The sequence below is a fragment of the Coregonus clupeaformis genome, chromosome 18, assembly GCF_020615455.1.
Source record: "Coregonus clupeaformis isolate EN_2021a chromosome 18, ASM2061545v1, whole genome shotgun sequence".
Classification (NCBI taxonomy): domain Eukaryota; kingdom Metazoa; phylum Chordata; class Actinopteri; order Salmoniformes; family Salmonidae; genus Coregonus; species Coregonus clupeaformis.
The window spans coordinates 55,174,724-55,202,206 of record NC_059209.1 but is presented as its reverse complement, the minus strand read 5'-3'; the positions used below and the strand labels follow the sequence as shown (position 1 = coordinate 55,202,206).

At 44.8% G+C, this 27,483-nt stretch overlaps 1 protein-coding gene across 5 annotated transcripts; it reads right to left on the bottom strand.

Moving 5' to 3' along the window:
• Positions 1–202: 202 nt before the first annotated feature.
• Positions 203–22,814, bottom strand: LOC121551917 (myotubularin-related protein 3). 5 transcript variants are annotated; one of them, XM_041864594.2, is made up of 22 exons: positions 22,636–22,814; positions 19,634–19,713; positions 19,189–19,262; positions 17,533–17,622; positions 17,222–17,338; positions 15,995–16,018; positions 15,050–15,132; positions 14,776–14,942; positions 14,578–14,674; positions 14,168–14,281; positions 13,656–13,876; positions 13,206–13,337; positions 12,885–12,996; positions 12,127–12,322; positions 10,120–10,305; positions 9,638–9,808; positions 9,239–9,384; positions 6,663–8,232; positions 6,312–6,422; positions 6,099–6,187; positions 4,987–5,013; positions 203–3,899 (listed from the first exon to the last, which is right to left on the bottom strand). In XM_041864594.2, exons 3-22 carry the CDS (start codon positions 19,231–19,233, stop codon positions 3,728–3,730), a joined length of 3,870 nt encoding a protein of 1,289 aa, XP_041720528.1. In that variant the 5' UTR covers positions 19,234–19,262; positions 19,634–19,713; positions 22,636–22,814; the 3' UTR covers positions 203–3,727. The 5 variants fall into 5 exon arrangements, with proteins under 5 accessions (XP_041720528.1, XP_041720530.1, XP_041720529.1 ...); XM_041864596.2 differs by lacking the exon at positions 4,987–5,013; XM_041864595.2 differs by lacking the exon at positions 15,995–16,018.
• Positions 22,815–27,483: the final 4,669 nt, after the last annotated feature.

The window sequence follows — 27,483 nt, the reverse complement described above, 5'->3', positions numbered from 1 at the left end:
TAGTTGTTTACCTTGATTTTTGGGTTTGTGTTGTTCTGTCATGTATTCACATGATTTTGCATTCAATGAGTATAGATCGATACAACACAATAACTAAAGGTTTTCTTGATTTTTGAAAATGTACACACATTAAACATGATTGAGCTACCCTGGCAATGTTTCAAGATGTGTCCTTTTTTGCAACATACAGCATACATATCAATAACTTTTGCATGAGAATTTATTCCGGCTAGCAAATGACCCATTTTATTTTCCTTTCATTCTACATCAATGTAATGCTCTTTAAAGTCAATTCAACAAAACAAAATAGATACTAAACAAGGAGCACTTGTTACAGGAAACAGCTACAAATTCTTATTGGACAGAGAGACATGAGAAGGTTGAAAGTGCTTGGAAAAGGTGGAAAAGAAAAGCCCATAAGTGATCCCTTTGTTAGACCTGTATTAAAACTGCTTGGCACCAGTCTCCCTCCGACATACAGAGACATGCATACACACACATCTTGTACACATGTGCAAAAACACTTGCATTTACACCTGATTACTGTGCCATTGCAGCAATGCGTCCTACAGGAAGCTACGTGATGTGCACGAGTGAACAGTAATAAGCAGAAGACCAAGATCACTAAAAACCCAACTGGTCAAAGCGAGGGATCCTCCAGACAGACAATGCGTAACTCCAACCCCTACCACATATTGCCATCACATCCAGCTATGCACCACAACAGCACCAAAACAAAAGCCGGCTCATTCCTCAGGAGTCCCTCTGTGGGTGACATAATACTGACTAGAACATCAGACTTTCATTTTCAGCTTTATTGTTAGATTTATTTCTGTGGCAGTGTATACTCTGATAAACTTAAATGTTGTGCAAAAACATTGTCACTTGAATCTTTATACCATTCACATTCATGGATTGTTGGACAGACAAGTTTGGTGCCCATCATGCCTGTGATGGTGAATCGGCCCTATACCCACTAGCCTTGCCCTCGACATGGCAGAGGGAGGCAAGGACACTGCTGGAAGCCAGAAGTAAATGAGTGGCAAAAGGAACATTACCTTATTTAGCCCTCAATTTCAAACCTCAGTTTGGGAAATGATGACCAAAAAAAGCTGCATGGCTTTGAGATCTGAAGCTATGGACTACTCAACTCAGCCCAGCCATTGAAACGTATATGCTAAAAGTGATTCAAAGAGGCATTGAAAGAGATCAACAGTCTAGAGTTTTGTCCCTCAAATAGTTCACAAAATGGCTGTCCAAACTATACAGTGGCCCTTTTGCACATAGGCTGGCTGATCAGATAGAGATGAGTGAATTATAACCAAATTTGCTGAAATCCTGTGACTCAATTAAGTGTCCTGCTAGTACAACAAGTGTCAGTATTAATGATTGGCAGTCTTGAGCAGGAGATAGTCTAGGGTTGTTTTGTACATTTAATGCTCCAACTGATAGCTTGTAAAACACAAAATCATTAATAACAAAGGCCATTCTTGACGATGAACATCTAAAAAGCAAATATCAACTACTGTAAGCGCAGGGAGACGATCTCCGTGTCCATGTATGAGTGGACCTCCTGTCTGTATCCGTGTTTGGTAGAGGTAGTGTGTGTGCATGTATGAGTGGGGTATGCGTGACCGTATGTGAGTAGGGGGGTGGGGGTATAGTAAGGGTTGCTTGTTTTGGACCACCAGTGTGTCAGTGCATAGGCATCTCTTATTAATTTGGGTAATCTTCAGATCCACTACTGATAAACACTGATTATCCTGTGGCAATCGAATTGTCTACATTTGAGAGAACAATTCAAAAATAAAACATCAATAAATAATGAAAAGGTACTGATAGCATTAAAAGGTAAAACCACGGCAGCATCAAAACAGAAACACGTCCTCTTTGGAAAAAAAATCCATCTTCGTTTTTTCTGCAATCAACAACTAAAAGAAAAACTCTAAAAAATAAAAAATAAAAAAACTTTTGCTGACTAATTTAGTGAACCACTATTCAAGGATTCTATACAGTTTCTTAAATTCTATATACCTATGTGAATATATTATTTCATTTATTATTTATTCATTTATTTTACAAAAATGTATCTGCGAGGAGGTCATTGAATGGCCCTTGGGCAGGGTGTCTCTGAGGAGATAAAATAAGCTACTCTTCTCATTTCAGCTGGTGAAGACTGCACTAACCAGCCAGGAGAAGCGCACCCTCTAGTGTCACTGGAAGGTCCACACAGACACTGTACTATACATTTCATCACCTTGTACAGCACTTTCTTGGTTTAAAGGACATGATGCAATGGTGGCTATGAGGATGTTCAAAGGGAAACATTGTGATGCATTTATGGCTCTAATGAAAGCCCTAAAATAAAAGTAATGTTCAACAACTAGCAAAAGAGTAACTAAGTAACCAGTCAGTGTTGGGTAATTAGTTCACCCCTCCTGCTGACGAGGACATATTGTTAAATGTGTTCCTGTCATTACAGGAGGAAACTGATACAGAAACATGACAGACGCACATCTCTTTGTAACAACCATTACATCACTTCCTATTTGACCATGATTGTGATGGATGGAACAACATGATGTCATGTCCTCTTCAGCACCACCATGATCCCAGTGCCTGCTGGGTAAATTGGGAGGGGGGGTCATCCTAATTTTAAGTGAAGGACATGAAGGCAGAGTTAACGAGCTCATTTCCACAGCCTCTCCCTGGCAGACAAAACCCATGAGCTTATTATGTAGTTGATCTCAAGTGACAATGCCACCATGCTTTCACTCAGATCAGATGCTGTGGAAGACCAGGTGTGTTGAATTTAGGCAACCATTAAACTGATCAGTTAGCTCAGTTGGTCAGGCGTGGTGCCTAGTTGGAACAAAATCCTGCAGTATTTGCGGCACTCCAGGAACAGGGTTGCCTACCCCTGATCTACACTCTGTCTGCTATCGGTTTATGGCACCTATTCACGCCAAGAGAGGGCAAAATGGAGCCAGTTAGGTGAGGATTCATACCTTGATGCCATTCAAACTAACACTTGCTAGATCTTAGTGACTCACCAATCCTCTCCCTGCTTAGGGCAGAGTCCTAACTTCAGACACATAACTCAAGTTAGAATTCTGCCCAAGTTCATCCAGGTGTTCCCCAGAAGTCAATGGAAGGTCTTGCCATCACCGTCCAGCCCTATTCTGGACACTGGAAGAGGTTCCTGAAGCACTGGAGCTGTCACTAGGGGATGGATGATGGTACTACTCTTGTCAGAGAGAAATATGAGTGTTGTAAAAAAACATTTTTAAATGTTTCAGATGAATACAAGCCCTCAAAAAGACTTTGCAGCATCATTCAGAGATGACCCTCTTGTGCCCCCCTGGCCAGCGGGACCAGGCACGCCATCCTCGCTCCATCGCAGTCCCAGTCCAACACCACCTCCACAAACACTACCAGCAGTCCTGTGTGTTGTCACACCCCTCCCTCCATCTGTCTGCCTGGCCATTTATTCATTCCTGTGCATAACCACCATTCAAAGTGCTTAGCATCTCGCAAAAACACCTAATTCACCTCCTCCACTACATCCGGCATTGCAGGCCTATATACATGAAAATCCATATTTTGCAGCACACACACGTACATGGGACATTCTGCAGCTCCTTGGGCTTCTCAGCAGTGTGCCTGGCTGTGTCAGTGGCTGGCTGGCTAGCTGGCTGGGAGGCCCGGCCAAGCCCCTCCCATGGCCTTAGTTTGAGCTGGCTCTGATGGGTTCCTCCAGCTCCATGGGATTGGGAGCTGTATTGATCTGGAGGCTGCCATAGCAGGTCTTACACACACGGGTGGGCTCAAACAGCTGCTGGCTTGGCACAGGGATCTTCTGGTCGCAGCAGCTGGCACAGAATACATTCCCACAGTTCCTACAGGGGGAGACAGAGAGGCAGCACAGGTTCAGGCTCGCTCACAGAGGGGCTGTTTAGTCAGTGAGTGGGTATGAGACAAAAACCCAAGCATCATTTAAGAGTAAGACCCTTTGATAAAGATGTAGTGTACAATCTTTATAATCATCATAACTTGTAATACTGAGACCCTGATAAGAAACAGTATCCTCACTGCTATGAGTACAGAACAATCGCATCAGGGATCAATATTGTTGGGCAGGTAAGCAAATCACACAGCTCAACTTCATAATAATTAAATAAATATATATTTATTCTTTATTGACTTCAAGTAACTATTCATAAGGTAACTAATGCAGAGCTCATACCATGCGTATATTTCTAAATTAAGACCATGCTTGCCTCACACACACACACCACAATGGCAGCATTTCATAGTGGAAATTCTACTTTTCAAGTGGTCCTGAGAGTAAATATAAACAGACAAATTCCCCCCTGCAACATTTACATCCAGCCTGGTCACATACACGTCTTAAAGCACTCTGAGTGGACTCCTGTAGCATGCTGTACTGGTGAAGGGTGAGATGCAGGGGGCAGCATTCTGACAGGATGTGAACAGGTCTAGGTACAGTCTAATGAGGTGCTATGGCGGGGTGGGGACCATGCTCCTGCGGATCAGTATCTTTTCAGACTAGCGGCTCAACACTTAGGCCACCGATTAGACATTTCCAGGTGGAAGTATTGGTGAAAGGACTGAAAACCTCAACCTCCCCATATAGCGCACTCTCACTAAATGCACCCCTTGCACCGCCATGAAAAACAGGTGTGTTGTTAATACATCTTTTTTTCAGACATCTGCCAGCCACTCTCAGCTTCATGCTCATACGTCCCACATGACCAGACAGGAGCTGGCCATCAGGGTCATGTGACAGCCATCTCAGAGCTTCTTGAAGAGAATACTGCCAACACAAAGAGACTGAGTGGGGTAAAGCCATTCAGTATGGGGTGGGTTAGGTTAGGATGAAGTCAACCAAAAAGGTGGAGCGATGCATGGTTAGAGGGAGGGTAGATGAGCGGGGAGAGATGGGACAGTGGAGCCGTATCTCACCAGGCCTCTTGGACAGGCTCTCTGTCACTGTGGAGGAGAGGGGGGTAGAGAATGGAACAATCGCAACCATCAGAGATTGGCCCAGACCAGACTCACAAGCACTGCCATCTCATCTAGTCTACACTGCAAGGACAGACAACAGGCTACAATTCTCCCTACCACACTCACTTAGATACTGTAAAACCCCTACTCTCCATATCTAACAAACTGTACACCTTGTTATAGGCTATTCCCATTTTGGCACGGATTCAAAAAAACATTCCACAATTTTCCTTCACCATGGTCTTGACTAGACGACACCAGTAGCACCGAGAATGAAAAGGTCTGTCTTGAATGGCCTTGATTTAGGCTACACATTCAAACAATCACTAAATTACACCATATAAGTCTGCAATCATCCCTACACAGTGTTACAAATAACCCATACGCTAAAATATTGTCACCAAGCTAATTGTTAGTTTAGACATTTACAGCTGGGTTCAAAGCCAAAATACCTCGTCACAGCTCCAGTTTGCCTAACAGGGAAAAAAACCAAATCTGCACTGTATTCAGGCTACAATGTGGCCTTGTGAGCATTTTGTTGGACCGGGACCAAAAATGGTGCGGGTAAACTAGTTTGCTGACTATGGCTTAACAAATGATGATTTTAAACAAGTAGGCCAAAAGCACTGATAACGCATATTGATATGCAGCTTTTGGAGCAGCATGGAAATGAAGCTGCCCCACATTCCCCCAGAAAACAGGAAGTAGAGAGGATAACAATGAGGAAATGAGAAAACCAAAAGAGGCAATGCATTCATCTGACCTATGATGAAAAAACGAAATGTTTGCCTTCTATAACAGAATGGTAATGATAGAATGACAACTTTCATTGTCATTTATCAGTGACGCCTGCAGGCATAATATTGCAAATCACATTTGCAAACCAAAATGCAGGAAACTCAGGGGGAAAGAAACAACACGAGTAGAAAACAAACTGAAATCAACAAGCTTGAACTGAGGGAGTGTCTCCTTAGCTAAGTCTCATCAGCTCAGAAGTGATAGTAATGTGTCTGAGGGCATCCAGGGCCTAGTTAAAACCATAGCATGGATAAGAGCCAGTGGTTGGTTACCTGCAGTGATGCTTCCTGGTGGCGAGCCAGAACCTACTCTCACACCCGTAGCACAGGGCTGCCAAGTGGTCCGGGTACCAGCGGGTCACCTGCAACAGGCAGCCAAATGGCAGTTCTCAGCTAGCATCTCTACAGCCACTATACTCCATTATTCAGCTTCCACTCCTTCTATATGTCCCGTGTCGTATCATCCCATTCGACCAGGCAGCTTACCTCTGTGTCATTCTTGTCCACCTGCTCCCAGCTAGCCTCGGAGAAGAGCTCTGTGCTGCAGCGTGAGAGGCAGTTAGCGTCCAGGTTATACTCCGAGTCTGTCATTGAGGTCTGAGTGAGAGGGAATGAGACAAGAGAAACTCAGCATCTTTGTAATTTCACATCTGACTAAATAGTAATAATTAAGTGGTTCTCCTCAAGTGGTTCATCTACTTCTCACAAATACCCCCCCAAAAAATCCTCGGCACTGTCAGTCTGATCAAGTAGTTTGTGAAAATCCACACTCAAATCAACTCTGTCACGGCAATTAACTGCCAAGTCATCTCTCTGCAGGGCGAGGCTGGGTCTTACCACTTCGTCTCCCATGTCTCCGTTGATCCTGAGGGACGCTGCGTGGTGATGGCTCTCCAGGCGGCTCCACAGCTCCTGCACCTGCTTCTTCAGCATCTCCACCTCCATCTGGTGGCCTGCCTCGATCTGCCTCAGCCGCTGCTGGATAGTGTCCATGTGGAGCGTCAGCCCGTCGTCGTCCAGATGGCTGCGGGCCGGCTGCTCGGGGCTGGGTGTGGCGGCGCGGCGCCCCAGTAGGGCATGGAGGCAGCGGTGCTGGGAGCAGCTGCCCCGGCGATGGAGGGTCAGGGAGCTGCAGGAGGCCAGGGAGACCTGGCGGCTCAGTGGGGCCCGCTCCCCATTCACCTTGGCCCAGTGAGGGCCACCGCAGGGCTCCCCCTCTGAGCTCTCACCATTACATAGACCCTCCCTGCTGGGCTCAGCACTCAAAGACTGGAAGGCACTGACGGAGGGCCGCTTGTGTCCTCCATTTAAAGTCCTGGATGCCCCCTGCTCTGGCTCTGCCTCCCCGTTCACTCTCCTGTGGCAGGAGGGTTGGCTCCTGCCTTCAGTGCAGGGCTGGGGGCCTGGGCAGACAGGTGCCTGCACTGGGGCCTCTGGCCTGCTGCAGGCCTCTTCAGTCAGAGTCTCTGTGGAACTCTCCATGAGGGAAGCCCTCTTGTCAGCCTGCACCAGGGCCTCTGAGAGGTGTCTGCTGGACTCTGGCTCTGGTGGGAGGTGATTCACAGCCGTCTCTGGCTCTTCTGGTGTCCTCTCTCCAAAGCCATTGGTCAAAGTTCTAGGGGATGGCTGGGCTGGGCTGGGGGTAGGGTTGTGTTCTGGCTCCTCTTGGGCAGTACAGTTCTCCAGAACCTGCTCTACCAGCTCCTCTGACTCCCGCCTCTCTAGGGCCTCCTGCTCCTCTGGAACGTCTGTGGACACATCAGTGGGAAGGGGGGGACTGGCTGGAGAGACACCAGACTCCTCCTCAGGCTCATCTGTGCCATTCCCTGGGTGATGACCATTAGTGATAGTAGTCTCAGCCCCATTGGTGTTAGCTTCTTTATCAGTCTCAGCATTACTTGCCATGGCCTCTTTCTCTGTCTCTGTTCCATTAGCGTTAGCGTCGATCAGAGTTTGAGCCACGGCAGCAGCAGCAGTAGCGTTAGCCTCTCTCTGAGTCTCGGCACCAGCCTCCTCCTTCGTTGCCTCCTGGAGAATGTTCTCCATCTGTCCCTCTGCCACAGCCACAGACAGCTCAATGGAGAGCTCTATCTCTTCTCCTACTGCTAATGACCCCTTGGCGGCTCCGTCTCTCAGCTCAGTCTGCTGGCCTTCAGGGCTGTCCTCCAGCTCAGAGTCGGCCATGCCTGCCTGAGGCCCTGCTGCTCCAGACTGGCCGTTAGCCCACCCATCTTGCTCCTGAGCTCCCCCCCCGTCGGGCCCCACAGCGATGTTGAGCTCCAGAGAGCGCCGGTGGTCCTGCCACTTCTCATTCAGGCTCGGGTCACTGGAGCGCCGGTTGGGGGCCAGCGAGCTCCCCAGCTCACACGCGCTGGGCAAGTTATCGAAGGAACGGGTCTTCGGATGTCTTTCGAGGGAAGAAAGAGGAATTGAGTTGATTAGTACGTGGAAAAAACAGCCTTTCATCCCAAAACAATGGCTCAGTGTCATTGAGGCCTCATGATTGAAGCTGAGGCTGTGTATATAATCAACTAATCATTACAGAGTGTTCAGGATTAAGACAAGTATGTCCACAAATGGAAAATACGGAGCGAAGCGTAGCTCAAGTGATTAAACGATATTCCCATAAGCTATTAATCAAGGAAAAACTAGACAGTTAAGCTTGCACAGAAAAAAAAATATGGAAAGTATTCAGCATTGTTTTTTAAACACGTCCTCACCACAGTTATCGTCGATAACAATGGCCACAAAAAAACTGTGGTATGTTGTTGTAAACAGCCTTAACCCTTAGCCTACAATTTCTGCGGCCCGCAGAAATCTAATTAACATAATACAAGCTAGAGATATGTTTTTATGCATGGAATGCGTCTCAATCCACCACATCCTCCGATACCACCCTTCCGCATCTGCGGTGAAAGGTGGCAGAGCTAGAGCGGTGTTTGTCAGACCATGAGAAATCCCGAAAATCGGTCTTCTCACGAAAACGTATGTAGCGTCCAAACGGTTTGACCTACAAACTATTATGACTATTATTATTCAATGTGTTTCTATTGGCTAATAGCAGTAATGCCAAATTCAATGTTTCATCAAATATTTTTTAAATATATTTTTGTTGATACCTAAGAGGTCTTAAAATTCTACATCAAATAGCTAAATGACCCTTGGTATGACCATCTTAAAATAATAACCCTGGCTTAGACAGGGCTTAGACTCTAGATAGTTAACTGACACTGACAAAATCAAGAGAGATAAAATAAGCAGAGGATAAAACTCGGTGCCTCTCCCAGACCAATCATTGAGCAAGTCAAAAGCAGTTAGGCCAGCTGAGCAGGTTATAGAGCAGGTAATGCTGTGGGGCCCTCAACCCGGGTCTATCTTACATCAGGGAGGAAAGGGCAGAATGGCAGGCTCACCTGCCCAGGGGCGTGTCCTCTGGGTTGGCACCTGGCACAGGATAGGGTGCACACGACTCATCAGAGGGGGTGGAGGGGGAGGAGCTGGGCAGGTAGACTGCTGTCCACAGCAACAGGTTACGCACGTGACACACAGGGTGGAGCACCTACAACGACAGCCACAACTTTAGATATAGAAGGGGCTTGTAAATAAATATATGAGACAGAAAAAATACAATGTCAACAAATTGTTTGTGTCATAAATTCAGCTTAGGTCCAGGACTGTGAACATTTTAAGTAGACAAATATAATAAGTTATAGCACTCTGGGGTGTCCCCTAAAAGTCCCCCATTGTATCTGAGGCATGGAGTGTAGGAATGTTCCAATATAAAGGGGTGAGCAAACAGAGAGCAGACATACAGTCTCGGAGTGGGAGGAGTAGAGCATGTTCCTCAAAGCGCGGTTGGCTGGTCGCAGCAGTGACCACACGGAGCAAGTCCTCTCCCGAACGTGCCTTTCCTCCCTCTCCTTCCCACTGTTGCACAGGAAGGTGCCAAACAAACAGGAGTAGGAGTGCTGCACCATCTTCACCTGCACAGACACACACAGGAACAGAAACACACAAACATGTAGGAGCATGCTCAAATCTCAGGTATGATCATGATAGTGAAAGTAAAAATGCTATGCATCTCTGAGCCTAAAACATTACAACACTCTCCATAGTAATTACAGATCCCAGTCTCACAGCCGGATATAAACAGTAACTCACTCCAATAAATGACTGTAATTCACAATAATCCAAATATAAACATTTGAGTTGCATCCAACTCTAAATTCTCAGATTCTAAATGACTAAGTGAGTTTGATTCCATTCCATTCAGGTCTATGGTCCTCCTCCTCACCAGGAACGCCTCGTTAAACTCAAAAGAGCATGGGAACTGCCTCTGCAGCTGGTGCACACAGTCCAGCCACTGCAGGAAGACCGGGCAGCGCTCGTTCAGGTCCTCCGAATTCTCCCCGTGGCCACAGCGGTCAGCAAACTTATGGCCAAAGTCCAGCCACTCAGTCTCCACCAGCACCTGGAAACCCTGTAGAGAGATTATATCAACAGTTAGAGGTGCATTTTAATTAAAATAGGACAATACAGGCAAATCTGAATTTCTGCCAGCCATGTAAATGTGCCTCTGTTTATGTCTAATTCAGCGGTTCCCAAACTAGGAGTCGCGACTTCATGTGGGATCGCCTGATATGAAAATGGGGTCGCGGGAGAACTTCCAAAATCTTGGAGAAATATGTAATATACAAAAAAATATATTATAACATCGTCTTTGTATCTCAAAATCATTGTAATGTGGTTAACTTTAAAAATCTAAATGAAAATTATTCAAATCTAAAAGATACAATTAAACCAGAGAGCGCCCTTAGATCATAGGAAAAGGCTGCACTTGACCGTTGCACTTGAATCCCTCCCACAGTGAATGGCTAGGCCCACTACGCAATGAAACCACACACTATTGATATTACCGGCCACAATTGATATGGACGTTAGCTGTGAGGGCCGAGATGCCCATGCATTGACTTTTGTTAGCTATAAATGTCGGGGGATGCTATTCACAACGATATTGTTCTGTCTCGAAATTCCCTAGCATGAAACGGCACAGGGGATGTTCAGCGTACTGGGCGGGTATATTGACGAAAAACAGTTTCCATGGGATCGAATGGTGGCCTTTTGCACAGATGGGGCTCCATCTATGGCGGTAAGGCAGGCAGGACTCTGCACTCTAGTTATGAACGTCTCCCTCTGCCATATGGACGTATTGTATGATACACCGAGAGCAATTTGCGTCAAAAGAGCTGAGCACAGAACTCAGATATACTGCAACAAGTAACTTCGATTGTAAACTACATCAAACCACATCCACTGCGCGCACGCCTGTTTGCAAAACTATGTGGAGATCAGAGCATGTCAATGTTCTATTTCACACCGAGGCTTGGTGGTTATCGAGGGGGAGTGTTGGAAAGATTTTTCGCATTGAGAGAGGAACTGTTGTCATTCACAATGGATGCAAAAAACAGACTTAGTTGACTTTCTCTGTAATGAAAATAAAATGTCTCCTTGCCTATGTTACAGACATATTTGGGAAACTGAACGCAAGCATGCAGGGGAAATACAAAAACATTCTACAGATGAGTGACTGAATCAGTGGATTCAGAGGAAAGAATTCTTATTGGAGAGTCTTTCAAAAGTCAACCATGCCCCCTTCCCTCGGCTGTGCATGTTTCTAACAGAAAACAGCACCAATAAGTGTCCCACACGAGTGATGACTGCTCACCTCCAAGGCTTGGAAGAGCACTTTGGGGACCTATTTCCCACTCCGTTTGACTGTGATCCTGGCTCAGTTGACATGCCGGTAAGTGAACTCGAACAGCTGATCGAGCTGTCATGTGAATGCATTCACGGGTCACTACGGAGGAGTTTTGGTTCCTGACTCAAAGGGAACAACACCCTGCCGTCTCCCTCTAAGCATTAATTCCACGTTCAAAACAACTGGGAACTCAGAAATATCCAACTCCGACTTCAGTGCGTTCACTGACTTTGAGAAGCTCCAACGCAACATGCATCAAGCACACCCCTCATTAGTGGTGGTGAGATAAGATACATTACGTCAGACTAATTTGCAATTGACTGTCATAGCCCCACATTAAAAGTATGTGCTGGTGAGTTGAGAAGACAATAAAAAATACTGTTAGAATGTTTTTCACATATTAGGGGGCGTGAGAATTTTCTGATATCAAAATGGGGTCGTGGGCCAAAAAGGTTTGGGAACCCCTGGTCTAATTATTACTCAACGTAAAATGATCCTATTCAATCGATCAACAGGGCCCAACGATCGCCCCAGCCAGCCTACCTCGATGGTGCGGTAGTATGGGTCCAGCAGCAGCTTGGACAGGGCTGCGATCTGGGGCGTGCGGTCCCATCCGTCAGAGCAGTGCACCAAAACGGGTCTGTGGTCGCGGTCCACAGCGTTCACCACCAGCAGGGCCGCCTTCAGCAGCAGAGACAGGTGCTGCAGCCACTTGGTGCTCTCCAGAGCAGACAGCCAGCTACAGAGGGAGAGAGACAATAATATCATCTCCTGAATACACAGCCTCACTGTAGTGTACACAAACCACTCACATACACTCAGTCACACCAAGCACTGACTTATAAACACAACTGCACATCTTAATGACAAACTAAGGACCTTCACCAAATGTAATGAGCAAAGAGGCTCTAATACAAACAAAACATAAAACAGGGTGTTTTCAAGCTGTCCCAAATGAAAAATATGCATCTTTAATATGCCCGTTTCATTGAATTATGTTTATAGTTATGAAAAACTGGCCGTTATTGTGTCTGAGTACTTTCAACAATGTGCTCTTGGTTCAAGGGAAACATTCTGTGAGTTCAGATGGAAAGAGATCCTTTAGTTTGGGGCTGGACCAGCTTCCTAAACCAAAGCCAGATGTGTGGCCTAGGCCAAAACACAGCTGGAGTTACTACAGTTACTACGCCACCATGACAACAAACTGGAGTGGGGTAGAGAGTTTCTGCTTGTGTAATACATCTTGGATTGTGAGCCCAGTCTGAATGGAGCTCCACTGCAGTGCTAGAAGCAGAACTCACTTGGCCGGGTCGGGCATCTGCGTGCAGAGGAAGCGCAGGGACTGGAAACTCTTGCGGATGGAGTGGATGTTGGCCATGCCCATGAACACCACCTCACAGTTGGGGTAGTACTCTGTATGGAGGAGGAGATGGTGAAAGTCAGTTTGTGGCAAAATAACATATCATTACTACCAAAACAACTACTTTAGTGCAGAACATAACAGTGTGGATAGTGAGTTAGGACAGTTGTTCTGTTGGCATTAAGTTGACAATAACCTGCTTCCGTGCAAACCCATGACCTCAGTCCCCTGGATCCACTGGCCCAGAGAGGAGCTGTCTTACCTGGGCATTCACATCCCCCTCCCTTGGCTCTGTTGGCCACAGCGGCTGCATAGGACCTGGCATCCAGGATCAGCAGTTTCTGTGGCTGGATGGCCAGCGTCTCTACCTCCGAGCTGTTCGTCAGGGACGATTCTGACGCACAGAGACACAACATCAATTATATCTCTGCATAGCTTATGACCGTCAGTATTTTCAAATAAAACAGGTAAAATATTTGATATAAATCTGATTGAACATAAATCAAACACTCCACATGACAGTGAACCTGGGCTGAGTTATGTGGTCTGCTCTTTCTGAGTCAATGGCCCCTCACTTTACCAGACAAGCTCCGACAGGCCACATTGCTCAACCAAGTGTCCGCAGCAAAGCCACACAAACAGATTGGAAGGTGCTGCTTCAGCACTGTGTGTGTGGTATGTTTGTGAGAATGTGTGCATGTTGAGGACTGACCGAAGTCGGTGTCGACGAGGTCATTGGTGCTGATGATTCCATTGGTTCCGTTGGTTCCGTTTGTGTAGGATCCGTTGGCCAGGTGTTTGCGGGAGCTGCCATCTACAGCACAGGCCTTGGCGATGGACTGGACCAGGTGCTCGTCGTCCGCATTCCTCCAGCCCCACCAGCTGACCTCCGGCTGGCCGCAGCGGGCGATCACAGCCCCCGTGCTCTGGTGCCTGGAGGAGAGGAGAGGCATGGGACAGTCAGGAGACAAATAACTGAAAAAAATGCACTGTGTGGAAAAACAACATGGCGCAATGCTGATCCATGTGGCCTCCGGAGTCAATAACACTGTCTCGTGAGAGGATTGGGTCCAAAAAACATGACTTTTGCAAAGATAGAATCCCCCATTACTCATACCTCAAGGTGAAAGGAGTTGTCCTTCTTTGCTTGTATTCGCAGACAACCTAACCCTGTTCTCCCTCACTGACTAACAACACTACACAAAGACAGACAGACAGACCCACCTGAACACCACAGTCGGGAACCTCTTCCAGGAGCGGAAGGCTGCCACGTTCTCTAGCTCCTTGTCTGTGATCCAGGCTGGCACCAGGAGCTGCTGCGGATAGCTGGAGCACAGCCTGGCAACACCAGAGGAGACAGGGGCAGGGGTTAGAGCAGGAGGAGGAGCAAAGGCTGAGTGATGCCTCTAATAAACCCCTATCACCAGACACCTAATCCTGGGCTAGGCCCTTATCTACAGGAGGCTCATCACCAGTGGAGGACAACAGCACAACCAACCTCTGTATCAGACACACAGAGCAGTGTGTGCAGCAGGGTGAAAACAGACGGTTATCATGCCACTACCCTAGGAGGCCTGGTAATCAGATCAGCCCTGTAGGATGTAGGCTGTTTGGGGGCGGTTGGCTGCACATACCTGAACTTGCTGTTGATGTCGGATATCCTCCAGGCGTTTTGAGTGTCAAAGCCCATCCTCTCCACCTCGTTCTTGAACCAGGAGGTCACATGCTCTCCTAACGGGGCACACAGGGACACAGAGGAGACGCGAGATGAGGACTTAGGTCTGTCACCACTGGGTAGAGGTCTGAGGACATCAATGTCACCACCAGCGTACCTGGCCTGCACAGCTCCCCAAGCTGCTCCTTCTCCCCGGCGTACACGTCCACACACCAGGCATGGAAGGCGAAGGAGAAGAGGTCATCCAGGCGGGACGGAGGGCGGACCGCAGCGCTCAGCCGCTTCAGCCACACCTGACACTGCTCCAATGTGGAGAACTGACACCTGGGAGACAAGCAACACAATCAGAAACCTAAACCAAGCTCATTTTTGAGAGAAAAAAATTGCGTTTGCAATATGCATGTATGCATTGTTTCAGTTGGTCCTCCTACCTGACGACCTTACAGTCCTTGCAGGTGACATGGAGCTGGAACATGTCACGACACTCCACAGTCTCTATGAGCTGCAGAGGGACCTGGTGAGAGAAGAAGTACACAGACACAGGAACAACACAGTCACACTCTGGTGTACCACAATCTCCAAACCAGCAGGCTGACTTTTTTTCCTCACACAAATAAGCTAGCTTCAGGCTCTAGGCCTACATGTGCTCAACATTCAAACAAGGGGCTATCATAAAATAAGACAGCAGAATTCACAAGCACATGCAGTAAATGCTTGTGCAATATCACCACCAACGAAATGTCTTAATTCAAAGCCAATTACTAGGCTAGTTAGTGTTTCATGTCAAGTGTGATAATGCCGATCATGCCAGGAGTGCTATAGGCTATACTGCTGTCACCATGAAATCCATCTGAGCGCATGCTGCACCTTTACACCTACAGCTGCAAACGTAAACCAGCTGCATTAGTTGTCAAACTGTATTTTCCAGGCAAGGGTTGTCATTTTTACATCTCCTCGAGCACTGCCTTCCGATTTGATGTTCTTCCATCGTGTACTGATTCACTATGTAAAACTGCTGGATCATAGTGCAGTAAATTGCCCCACACTGTCTATTAAACACCCTCATCATCTAAACTACATGACTTTACTTAGTGTTATGAACAAGCAGTTTATGAGCAGATTTTGAATATGGAGATACTATAAAGAAAATGTATCCTTTTACTAAAAGTTTCACCCAAAGTACATGTTCTGTTCTGTAGTGGCTCTGAGAGGGGGAGTGCAGCTAATGCTGTCACACAATTCCAACAGTCCAATGCCATGCAACGGGTTAACACACACACACACACACACACGTCGCCATGATGTCATCCACCCCAGCCCAGTCTGTGGGCAGGGCACCACGCCGTGCATGCACGGGCTGCTGGGTAGGTACTTACTGACACCTCACAACAACTCTCACTCTGTTGTTCAAAACAAAACAGGAGGAATAATAAAGAAGAAAAGGGAAACAGTTAACGCTGCGTCTGTGTTGAGGCTGTTGTCTGGCCACATTCCTTACATTCTCACATCCCGCATCTCTGTTTAAATTCCTGCTCTGTAATCTACAGCTCTAATCTGTCCACACAATGAAATTAACAGCCTGCCTCACTGAGATCTCGCTCCATTCTTTGCTCCTCCCGCCCCACTGGCAGATTTATGAGCGATGAACCACAGCCATGTGATGCCAGAGCTCTACCATCCCATCCAAATATGTGTGAAGAGAACACAGTGACATTTAGGTACAATATAACACGATTGACTGACAATGGATTAAAACCAAATAGGTCAGCTACGTGGTAAGAACTGGAACATTCTAGTGTACATCAGTACACCGTTAGTGTGGATGTGACTGGAACAAAAACTGCCCTATATCTAAAAACAAAGCAGATTATGTGCGACATAGGTCTACATGTTTTGCATACCATACATTGTATCATGCTGATCCAAAAGGAGCAGAACCTGCACAACTGTACAGCAATGCTGTTTATTGCTATGGTACTATACTATGGTACTATTACTATCATACTATTACTATGGTACTATGCGATGGTACTATAACTATACCATGTCAGGATGGTGAGAGGAAGCAAAGCAGTATTATTTGTTAGTAAATGGGGGAAATTGTCCATACTAAAACCAGTGTAATGATGACATGTCCATTTTGATTCACCACACATTGGTAACAAAGATGGTGTCTATATAGCTAACATGGCAAAAGGGGGAGAGGGCAAATGTGTTGTGCATCACTGACGGGATCGTTGCAACCATGGTAACGGCAAGTGGAAAGAGAAAAGCAAAGGACTGAGTGCAAAAGCAGACCTGCTGAGAACAGTCACGCGGCACTGCTGCCAATGACTATCACAAAGTCCATCTGAATGCCCTCTCCAGACAGTCTGCCTGGCCACCACAACAGTAGTGGCATACTGTCACTGGCCCCAGCACGTCTCCATTCATAAAAAGTAATGATACACACACAGACTGGAGACAATAGGGCTTCACTGTACTGGCCAGCTGCAGAGTTGCTTCAGACACTGTCTGTGAAATTAAAGTGTGTGTTACTGCTGGGTGATAAACTGTGTGCTATCAACTCCCTAGCCTTTACTTAGTTAGTCAGCAGTACTTACGTTGACGATGGACTCTTTGAACTTGATGTGGAGGCGGTATCTGGACATGGCGATGATGGCATCCTCCGCTCTACCCACATACTCTGTTGACTCGCCATGCAGCTCAGGAAAGGGCACCTGGCACCATGGGAGGGAAGATATCAAAGGGCACAGAACCGTATGACTTGAAAAGGAGGTGCCCTATAAATACACACCTATGTACATACATGACCATTACACATACTTGACACATGTATAACAATGACTTTGCGTTAACTGTACAGGCATGATGTGGCATTGTGCTAACCAGCCCAGACAACTAGTGTTCTCACCTGCAGGCTCTCCTCTTCCAGGACTGGGGGCTTCTTGGGGAAGATCTGATTGGCCTGGATACATTCCATGCTCTCCTGCCCCTCCTCCTCCTGCCAATCCGAAAATATGTAGTTGATGATGTGGAATGTCATGACCTGTGTCTTGTAAAATATGACCTGTGTCTTGTAAAATAACTCAATAGTCCACTACTATCCCCATTCACTGGTTACAACCACCTTCAACTGTAGCCATTCTCCAACCACTCCCACTTTTAACCTCATCAGTTTTCATACCTCTAACAGTAACTTCACTGAATAGGCTTTCAAATAGCCAATGATGAAGCCAAATGTAAAGAGAGTGTTGATGCTAAAACAAACTCTCAATAGGTGTGTTGTCTTGAATTCTCCCTGTGCAATCTCTCAATTCTCCACACACACAAGTCCACTGCTAAGAGTGCCTCACCTCTGGCTGGCAGCCTGACATGACACTAAAGCATGTCTGGCAACCCAGTTCTGAGCCAGAAACAGACACCAGCTACAGAGCACACCTCGCCAAGTAGAAAATATCATAAGTAATCTATTTACAACCAAGCGTCTTTAAAAACATTCCAGGTCCAAATTGAATTTGGGTAGCTAGATCCATTCTACTGGTATCCGTTTGCCAACTGTCTGCCTCCTTCCATGCTACACGTGAGGAGCTCTTAGATGTTGCATATCTACTGCCCAATAGAAGATTAGCATATTTTAGAAACCCACAGAGGACATTTATTTGATGGGAACGTGAGGCATGAACACGGAATCAGTTAAATTATTTTTATTCAGGGACCAAATTGGCAAAAAAAAAAATGCATTTTGCCTTCTGACACACAGAGGGCTATAGTAGAAGACTGTGGTCTGTGCTTCGCCCTGGTCGGTGTCAGCCGCACCCTGGGGCCCATGGGCGGTTAGGTTAGGACCGTCTATGAGTCCAGTCTAGTGAGAGCATGATGGCACTACTGGCAGGGACAAAGAGAGATTAGAGTGGCCCGGTCCATAGACATGACAGATAAAGGCCAGGGCTGGGGCAGCATATCCTGCAGGCTGCTGCCTCAGCGCCACCATCCAACCAACTGACCCCTGTCTAGGAGCCAAGCTGACACAGCGTGTCCTGTACGCATGGCTGGGGTAACACTTTGCAGGAGCCAGCCAGGGGGCAGGCACAGGAATGGATAACACACACACCTCGTCAGACACGGGCAGAGACACACATACACATCAGCGATTTACATTAAGGTCTGAAAGGCACTTGACCTTCGGGCAAATCACTTGCCCCGTGTTATAGGGCTACCCTTAATGTCAATCCTTGCACACACACAGTCACATACGGTACACCAGGTCAGAGACACACATATGGTAACACACACATACCGTCAGACATGCTCTTTTATGAATGACCAGGATGTAATACTGCTCCATATCACTCAAAGGCTTCCAGTCAAAGTCAAAGAGTCACTGCTGAGGCAGCAGACAGGGTGAAACTTTGCCACTGTGTCTGATGCAATTGTCTGGCTACCAGTAAACACAGCTGATTAAAAAGGCTGAAAATCAATGGAGAGTTCCCGATTATGCAGACACATACAGATAGCAGCTATTCTGTACTGGTAGAGAGAAAAAGCCCATGATGAGGATGCACTTTACCATGGCCCCTGTGAAGGAGTGGGAGTCACTGGACAAGGAACACATGCCTTCCTCACTGGACCCCAAATCTCAGTCTGTAAAGAGTGGAAGACAGGGAGAGAGAGAGAGAGGTGCTGTGAATGCTTTACTACATCATCATCTTACAGAACAGAACAATCTCATTTGATTTCTCCATAAAACTGGAACACAGTCTTTTAATTTAACATTTATCTTATTCCAGAGGTTCACTTGTAAACAATCCCTCATTAACAGTGACCACATGGATGAGAGTAATGCCCTGCAGTAGCTGGATTTGGAGGGCAGGGCACACAAACAGTCATTCTGTGTCACGTGTGGAAAATGTCATACAGACCAGAATGTTCTTTTCAATATTACTTAAAAACGATAGGAAGCTCAACAAATTTGAGTAGTGAGTACTGTGATGTGCACCGGTTTTACAACTTACCAAAGAGAACTAGCAACAGATGATGTGCTATCCTGATGATCCCGTTGTGAAAATTTTAGTTAGAGTGAAGACATTAAATTCTGTAGGAAAAGAGAGAACATTAAATTAGTTATAAGGAATGAATAAATGGTTAATTTGCAAACTCTTCTAAACATTGCAAACAGCTTACTTTTCACTGGAACATTCAATCTACAATAGACCCTTTCATTCCCTGGTAAATATAGCTGTGCTGGTGGTTACAGTAGGCTGCAAGTATGTGAGAGACACCACTTAAACACATTTGCGGAATGGAAAGATGAAATTTACGTAATATGGGTATTGTACACTTTAGCCACAGTTTACTATGCTCATCAATCAACACGACCATCAATCTTACAGTGGCACGTTTTAAAATTAAAATAAACACACACTATGCTATATTTCATGCACAGAGCATGAGAAAAATAAGACTGCCAAACATCTCATATTTAGGTCTAGTCATAAAGCATTTTGGCAATGTGAATTTAAAAAATATATATTTTGCAAGAAACCTGTTCATGTAATCTTTAACTTCAAATAGAAAATTGAAAAACTCTCCCAGATGGTACTGTAGGTCTTGGCTCAAGACCAGGTCAAATACCACAAGGTCCCAACCAATACAGAACCAACACACCAACCATAAGAGCATGGTGACAGAACCAGCTATGAAACAGAAATCCATCTCTACTCTTTGTACAATAGAGCAATTTAGCATTATTTTACCTTTACATTGCACCTTCATTGTCTCATCTCTGTTCAATATATGCAACCTGATTTCTTCAGGATCTGACATTTAAATGCTTTTAAAATGTCAGACCCTGAAGACTGAAATCTCTGAAACCTGATCAAGGGAAGCCAGTTGATTGACAGGTTCAGGATCACACACACCCTCTCTGGAGCATGCCATTGGGTTTGGCCTACCTAGCAGTGACTAGACAAAATTCCCACTGCACCCATTGCTCACCAAGGCTTCCATTCTGAAGCGTAGAACATTAACCTATTATACTGAACAAAAATATATTGCAACAATTTCGCAGAGTTACAGTTCATATAAGGAAATCAGTCAATTGAAATAAATAAATTAGGTCCTAATCTATGGATTTCACGTGACTGGGCAGGGGCACAGCCATGGGTGGGCATAGGCCACCCACTGGGGAGCCATGCCCAGCCAATCAGAATGAGTTTTTCCCCACAAAAGGGCTTTATTACAGACAGAAATACTGTCAGGTGGATGGACTATCTTGACAAAGGATAAAACGCTCACTAACAGGGATATAAACAAATTTGTGCACACATTTTGGAGAAATTTCGGGGATCTTTTATTTCAGCTCATGAAACCAACACTTTACATGTTGCGTTTACATTTTTGTTCAGTGTAGATTGAGAAGACCTAGGCACAGCCTAAAGGGACATAATTCTGTCACTGATCTGAGAGCTATGTAGCAGTGCATGCTCCAGAGGCACCATGCACCTCCCTGCTGGCACTGACTGATAAAACCTATCTATGGCCTGCGGACACACACCAACAGAGCATGTTTACCTCAGCGGGCGGGCTCGTGACCCATGGCCTCTGCTCAGTCTGGCTCTGTGTTCAGAGTCACACAGGGCAGGCTAAGCCCCTTAGCACCTTGGTCCTGTCATGTGACTTCCATGCATCTAATCTGAACCTGTAGCACTCAACCAAAGGCTTAAACCATCATCTCTCAAAGTGAATACTTCCAATCTCCGTGACATGAAGAGGATATGAGGTCCAGTGTGGCTCAGTTGTTAGAGCATGGTACTTGTAACGCCAAGGTTGTGGGTTCGATTCACACAGGGAACCATTACTAACAAATATGAAAATGGATGCCCTCACTACTGTAAATCGCTCTGGATAAGAGCGTCTGCTAAATGACTAAAATCATGAGGAAATAGAGACAGGATCTGTGTGAGGTTATTGGGGAAAGTGAAGGTTGAGTAGATGCATAAGTTAGTCTAGCTGTAATGCTCTGACACATAGGCCTGACATTATCAAAACAATTCTGCCAAAATATCCAGCCGAGAATGAAATATATGTATTACTGAGTTAAGAGCCTGTCCTCTGTCTGGCTTTAGCTGCGTGAATCACGAGTGATCTATATTCCCAATAATTTGACTAAAGGTTATGCATTATTAATAATTAATCAAATCATAAACTTTCAGATAACTAACGTTGCTGATGAACGGTAGCAGTTTGCCTTTAGCTAACAAGGCATGCAATTAGAATATCTAGGCAGCGGCTATCATCTGGCATAATGTTAGCTAGCTAATGCAAACCAGGTAGCTAACGGCCTCAACTATAACGCGAAAGAGCTGTAGAAAAACAGCCATTTCAACCACCATAATTAGATAACTAACTAGCCAACACAACGTTAACATTAGTTCGCGAGAATTATCATAAACGTATGATTAGCAAACTAACGTTAGCTAGCAGGCTGGTTTTTAACTCTATTCTCTGTCAGTCACTATCGACGCACATCACCGCCCCATGTAAACATTTGCTACGGACCATTTTACCCGATTGCAGTCTGTAGTACTAGCTAGCTAGTTAACGTTAACAAGTAGCCATATTTTTCTCTGATCAATCGTAGATAATGTATCAAACGGTTTACGCAAGCTTTCTATCTTAGCTAACGCGCGTTAGCTACCTAACTAGCGCTAGTTAAACCCAGTCTATCGAAACAATACCTAGCTAGCAGCTAACTAACGTTACGCTTTGAGAATGCTATGTCTCGTTATGACTTTGATGGCAGGTCAAAATAAATGTTTTGCTATTTGGATACAAAGTAGCTTTGCTTCTTCTTCCCCTACAGATAGTTATTCATGGTAGCTACTCAGTACTGGCAATTGCTATCTAGCTCTCTATCTGGAACAGTTTTTGTTGTTGTTATGAGATGGAGGGCGGACCCCAAAACCGAGGCCTCTGTCAAAACACACCGAAGCAGGGAGACAACCGGCGGACTCACCAAGGAGAAAGCAATGAGAATGGAAATGCCAAATATTCAATTGAAGATCCGTGCACCGGGTTTGCAATAAATTACACTTTAAGAAATAAATATGAGTCATATCCGAGGCCAGTTTCAATCCGTCCCGTAGAAGAGCCAAGTCGCCATAGCCGCGATTCTTCAACCACAGAGTGTCTTTGCTTCAACCCAACATTCTGCGCGACGTAGACGCAACGTAATCACGTTTATTTGATATGGGGGAGGGACACGCAAAAGAACCACGCGAGCATGTAAACAAATAAATAGAAATGTACACCGTTTTTAAACCTAATTCTACGATCTTCATTTACATATGTCTAAACTTTACATACATTGATAGTAGGCCTAGGCTTATACTACCAGAGAGAATGTGCCATAGTAGAAAACCAGCCATAACCCATTCTCATAGGCTTATTGCTCCTACATTCCCAGTGGGACATTTCACTTGAAGACCCTGCAAATCGGATTTACAAGTGGGAAATTCTGAGAAATTATTCTTACTAGAGTTGCGGAGTTGACGTTTCACAACTGACCTTTTTCTTTTCAACCAAAAGATGACAACAAATCAGTTTTTGACTATTACAAACTTATCAATATAGATAATGTAGCTAGTTTGACCATATTGTCAATGTTAAACAGTCTAGTTACTTTATTATTAGCAATGTTAGCTAGCTTATCAATAAAATAATGATATTTTTTCCCAAAAAGGGGCTACTTAGGTGTGTGTGTGTGTGTGTTTAAAAAACGGCGACCAATCTGTGAAGCCTGATAGTGGTAACAAAAAACACAACACACATAGGATCTTATACAATAATGTATTGGATGATGGCTTGATACATATGTGAATGAAAGACACTTGGCATATTTGTATCCATTCTTTAACAGCTTCCAATGCCTTGAAACATGAGATTATCTGTTTTAACAGGTTATGACATTTAATTTGACTGGAGAGGTGGGGCCAGAGCCGAAGATATTCAAGAGGGCTACTCTTGTTAGCTCACTTTTGGAACATCAGAGCACATATTGTTAAATAACATTTGGAATCCCTTTATGCATCAAAACCAAATCTCATAGAAGGTTAATCACTAATACAATCATATTCTTGCTGACCCAAGTATTCTAGCACTTTACACCTTTTAGTGACGGAGGTCAATTTAAAAAAGATGCAAAGCTTTGCTTTTGTCCCATACCAGTTGAATCAAATCCCAATCTATGAAAAAGGGCAGAATAATCAAGAGGCTTGATATGGGACAAAAATACAAAATGTCTGCTTTTTACTTAGGGATTTGGGGTAGAATGCCCTAACTTATTCACATATTAAACCTGTCTCATGAATACTACAAAGAGTCAACTCAGTCAGTTGAATATAATTTCACACCACTCTCTACAACATTTAACCAGTGGGTAATGGGTAAGGGTTAACACCTCCACATTGTCTGTCACCAAAATTGCCAATTGCAACATGCATGGAATTCACCAATGTAAAAAGGGATAAGTACTGAGTCAAGGTCAATGTGCCAGAACAATAATACAAAACTAAGTATATTCCCTTTCCAAGTGACCAGTATAAAATTGCATGCAAAATTCAAACAATGAAATTAGGTTTACGTGAAGAGGTAAGTATCCATAAGGGTCAGTGTTAATCTATTCAATTTTCAGCCATTTATTATACTGAACACAAATATAAACGCAACATGCAATAATTTCAAATATTTTACTGAGTTACAGTTCATATGAGGAAATCAGTCAATTTAAATAAATAAATTAGGCCCTAACCTATGGATTTCACAAGACTGGGAATAACAGATATGCATCTGCTGGTCACAGACACCTTAAAAGAAATGGGCCTCAGGATCTCATCACGGTATTCCTGTGCATTAAAATTGCCATCGATAAAATGTAATTGTGTTCGTTGTCTGTAGCTTATGCCTGCCCATACCATAACCCCACCGCCACCATGGGGCACTCTGTTCACAACGTTGAGATCAGCAAAGCGCTAGTCCACATGATGCCATACACGTGGTTTGTGGTTGTGAGGCCGTTTGGACGTACTGCCAAATTCTCTGGCAACAGCTCTGGTGGACATTCCTGCAGTCAGCATGCCAATTGAAAGCTCCCTCAAAACTTGAGACATCTGTGGCATTGTGTTCTGTGACAAAACTGCACATTTTAGCGTGGCTTTGTATTGTCCCCAGCAGAAGGTGCACCTGTGTAATGAACATGCTGTTTAATCAGCTTCTTGATATGCCACACCTGTCAGGTGGATGGATTATCTTGGCAAAGGCGAAATGCTCACTAACATGGATGTAAAAAAATGTGTGCACAACATTTGACAGAAATAAGCTTTTTGTGCGTATGGAATTTCTGGGATGTTTTATTTCAGCTCATGAAACATGGGACCAACACTTTACATGTTGCGGTTATATTTTTGTTCAGTGTAGTACATTTTTCTCTGTAAGACAATGAGATCTCATACAAGAAATGTTACTTCTAAGTACTCCCATATACAGTTTCACTGAGATAGAAAATTAGGTGTTAAAACAAAAGAAAGTTTGTCATAGTTTAATATTGGATTTCCACATTCCCCTATTTCATCCTTAGAGGTATACAGTGTCAACCACATATACTGTATCTGCTCAGCAAGTATGGAAGAGTCAATTCTGTCAGGATGTCAGCAATTTTATCATTTTGCCTCTCCCCATTTGCTTCACAAAAACCATTATATTAAATGACCTACTTCTGAACATTGTCATTGTACCAACGGATTACAAAATATTCTGCCATTGTTCTCAAAAACCAACCACTAGTTTTCCATGTGCATTCCCATAGAGTTCAAACTTCCATAATCCCATATAACATATGGCAGAAGAACCATTCTGTCTTCTGTTTACTTCTGATATTATATTAATTAAATATTGTGTTGACCAGTGATGAGAGTGACTGGTTCAGTAAAGCTTTAAGAAGCAAGACTACCCTGAGAGAAGGTCTAAATCATGGGCAAGCTTGCCAGACCAGAACTGGCTCATATGGGATTGGTTAATAGATCTGTACACTCCATTTCAATATAGTCAGCACATTTTGTTCAAGAACGTAAGATATCATTTTCAGTAAATGTGTAATATTTATATATCTATACAAACAATCCAAATCCTCTGAACTAGTAAGACATGTGCAAGTGTTTACTACCAATTTCAACGATACAGTAAAGGCAAAGACTTGTGGACACTAAAAGTTAGGATAATTTCGATATTTGAACTTTTCATGAATCCTCACAATTATTAATATCTAAGTGCTGTAAGTAGTTCATACACAAGGTATTGAATATCTATAAAAATCGCTCAGAGTACCAAACAGAAGCAAAATATAGAAGATTTTAACAAACTGCAAGCATGACAAAACTCATATTACAGACACAATACAGTAGTGGCCAGCGGCAAGCATAATACGAAATAATTGATTCCATTTTGTGTCATAGAATGTACTTTCAAACCGAATTCAATGTAGTCGAATTTTGATGAGGTCATATTGTATCATGTACTTTCTCCAACAGGACTCGTTTCCATGATTTCAGATTCTTCTTCCAGTCAGATAGAGGCGAACAAGAGAGAAACTTGTGGGTGCTCTATAGCGCATTGTTTCTTTCTATAGTATGTTATCATCAAGGAATCAAACCAGAGGTGTTTGAATGACTCAAGATTGTGTTAGCCCACTGAACTAAAAGCTAGGTGTTGCACACAGTAGGCCTAAACCGGAGCTAAAGTAAACATTACCTTCTCGGACACTAATTTATCTAACAGTAATTTCCCCTTGCATTCACAAGTGCACAGATACATTATATACAAAACTATGTGGACACCCCTTCAAATTTGTGGATTCGGCTAATTCAGCCACACCCATTGCTGACCGGTGTAAAAAATCGAGCACACAGCCATGCAATCTCCATAGACAAACATTGGCAGTAGAATGGCCTTACTGAAAAGCTCAGTGACTTTCAATGTGGCACCGTCATGCTACCTTTCCAACAAGTCAGTTCGTCAAATTTCTGCCCTGCTAGAGCTGCCTCGGTCAACTGTAAGTGCTGTTATTGTGAAGTGGAAACGTCTAGGAGCAACAACCGATCAGCCGCGAAGTGGTATGCCACACAAGCTCACAGAACGGGACAGCCGAGTGCTGAAGCATGTAAAAATCGTCTGTCTTCGGTTGCAGCCCTCACTACCGAGTTCCAAACTGCCTCTGGAAGCACAAGAACTGTTTGTCGGGAGCTTCATGAAATAGGTTTCCATGGTCGAGCAGCCACACACAAGCCTAAGATCACCATGCGCAATGCCAAGCGTCGGCTGGAGTGGTGTAAAGCTCGCGGCCATTGGACTCTAGAGCAGTGGAAACGCGTTCTCTTGAGTGATGAATCACGCATCACCATCTGGCAGTCCGATGGACGAATCTGGGTTTGGCGGATGCCAGGAGAACGCTACCTGCCCGAATGTGATTCCAACTTTGTGGCAACAGTTTGGGGAAGGCCCTTTCCTGTTTCAGCATGACAATGCCCCCATGCATAAAGCTTGGTCCAAACAGAAATGGTTTGTCGAGATCGGTGTGGAAGAACTTGACTGGCCTGCACAGAGCCCTGACCTCAACCTCATCGAACACCTTTGGGATGAATTGGGACGCTGACTGCGAGCCAGGCCTAATCGCCCAACATCAGTGCCTGACCTCACTAATGCTCTTGTGGCTGAATGGAAGCAAGTCCCTGCAGCAATGTTCCAACATCTAGTGTTCCAACATCTTCCCAGAAGAGTGGAGGCTGTTATAGCAGCAAAGGTGGGACCAACT

What these genes read in the sequence shown, in the direction of transcription:
- LOC121551917 (XM_041864594.2), bottom strand. Translation starts at nt 19,233, where the DNA reads ATGTGTTCCTTGTCCAGTGACTCCCACTCCTTCACAGGGGCCATG. An exon ending in TGGAAGAGGAGAGCCTGCAG is followed by an intron (nt 17,339 to 17,532) that starts GTGAGAACACTA and finishes CCATGGTGCCAG; the next exon opens with GTGCCCTTTCCTGAGCTGCA. An exon ending in ACCAGGAAGCATCACTGCAG is followed by an intron (nt 5,014 to 6,098) that starts GTAACCAACCAC and finishes TCTCCTCCACAG; the next exon opens with TGACAGAGAGCCTGTCCAAG.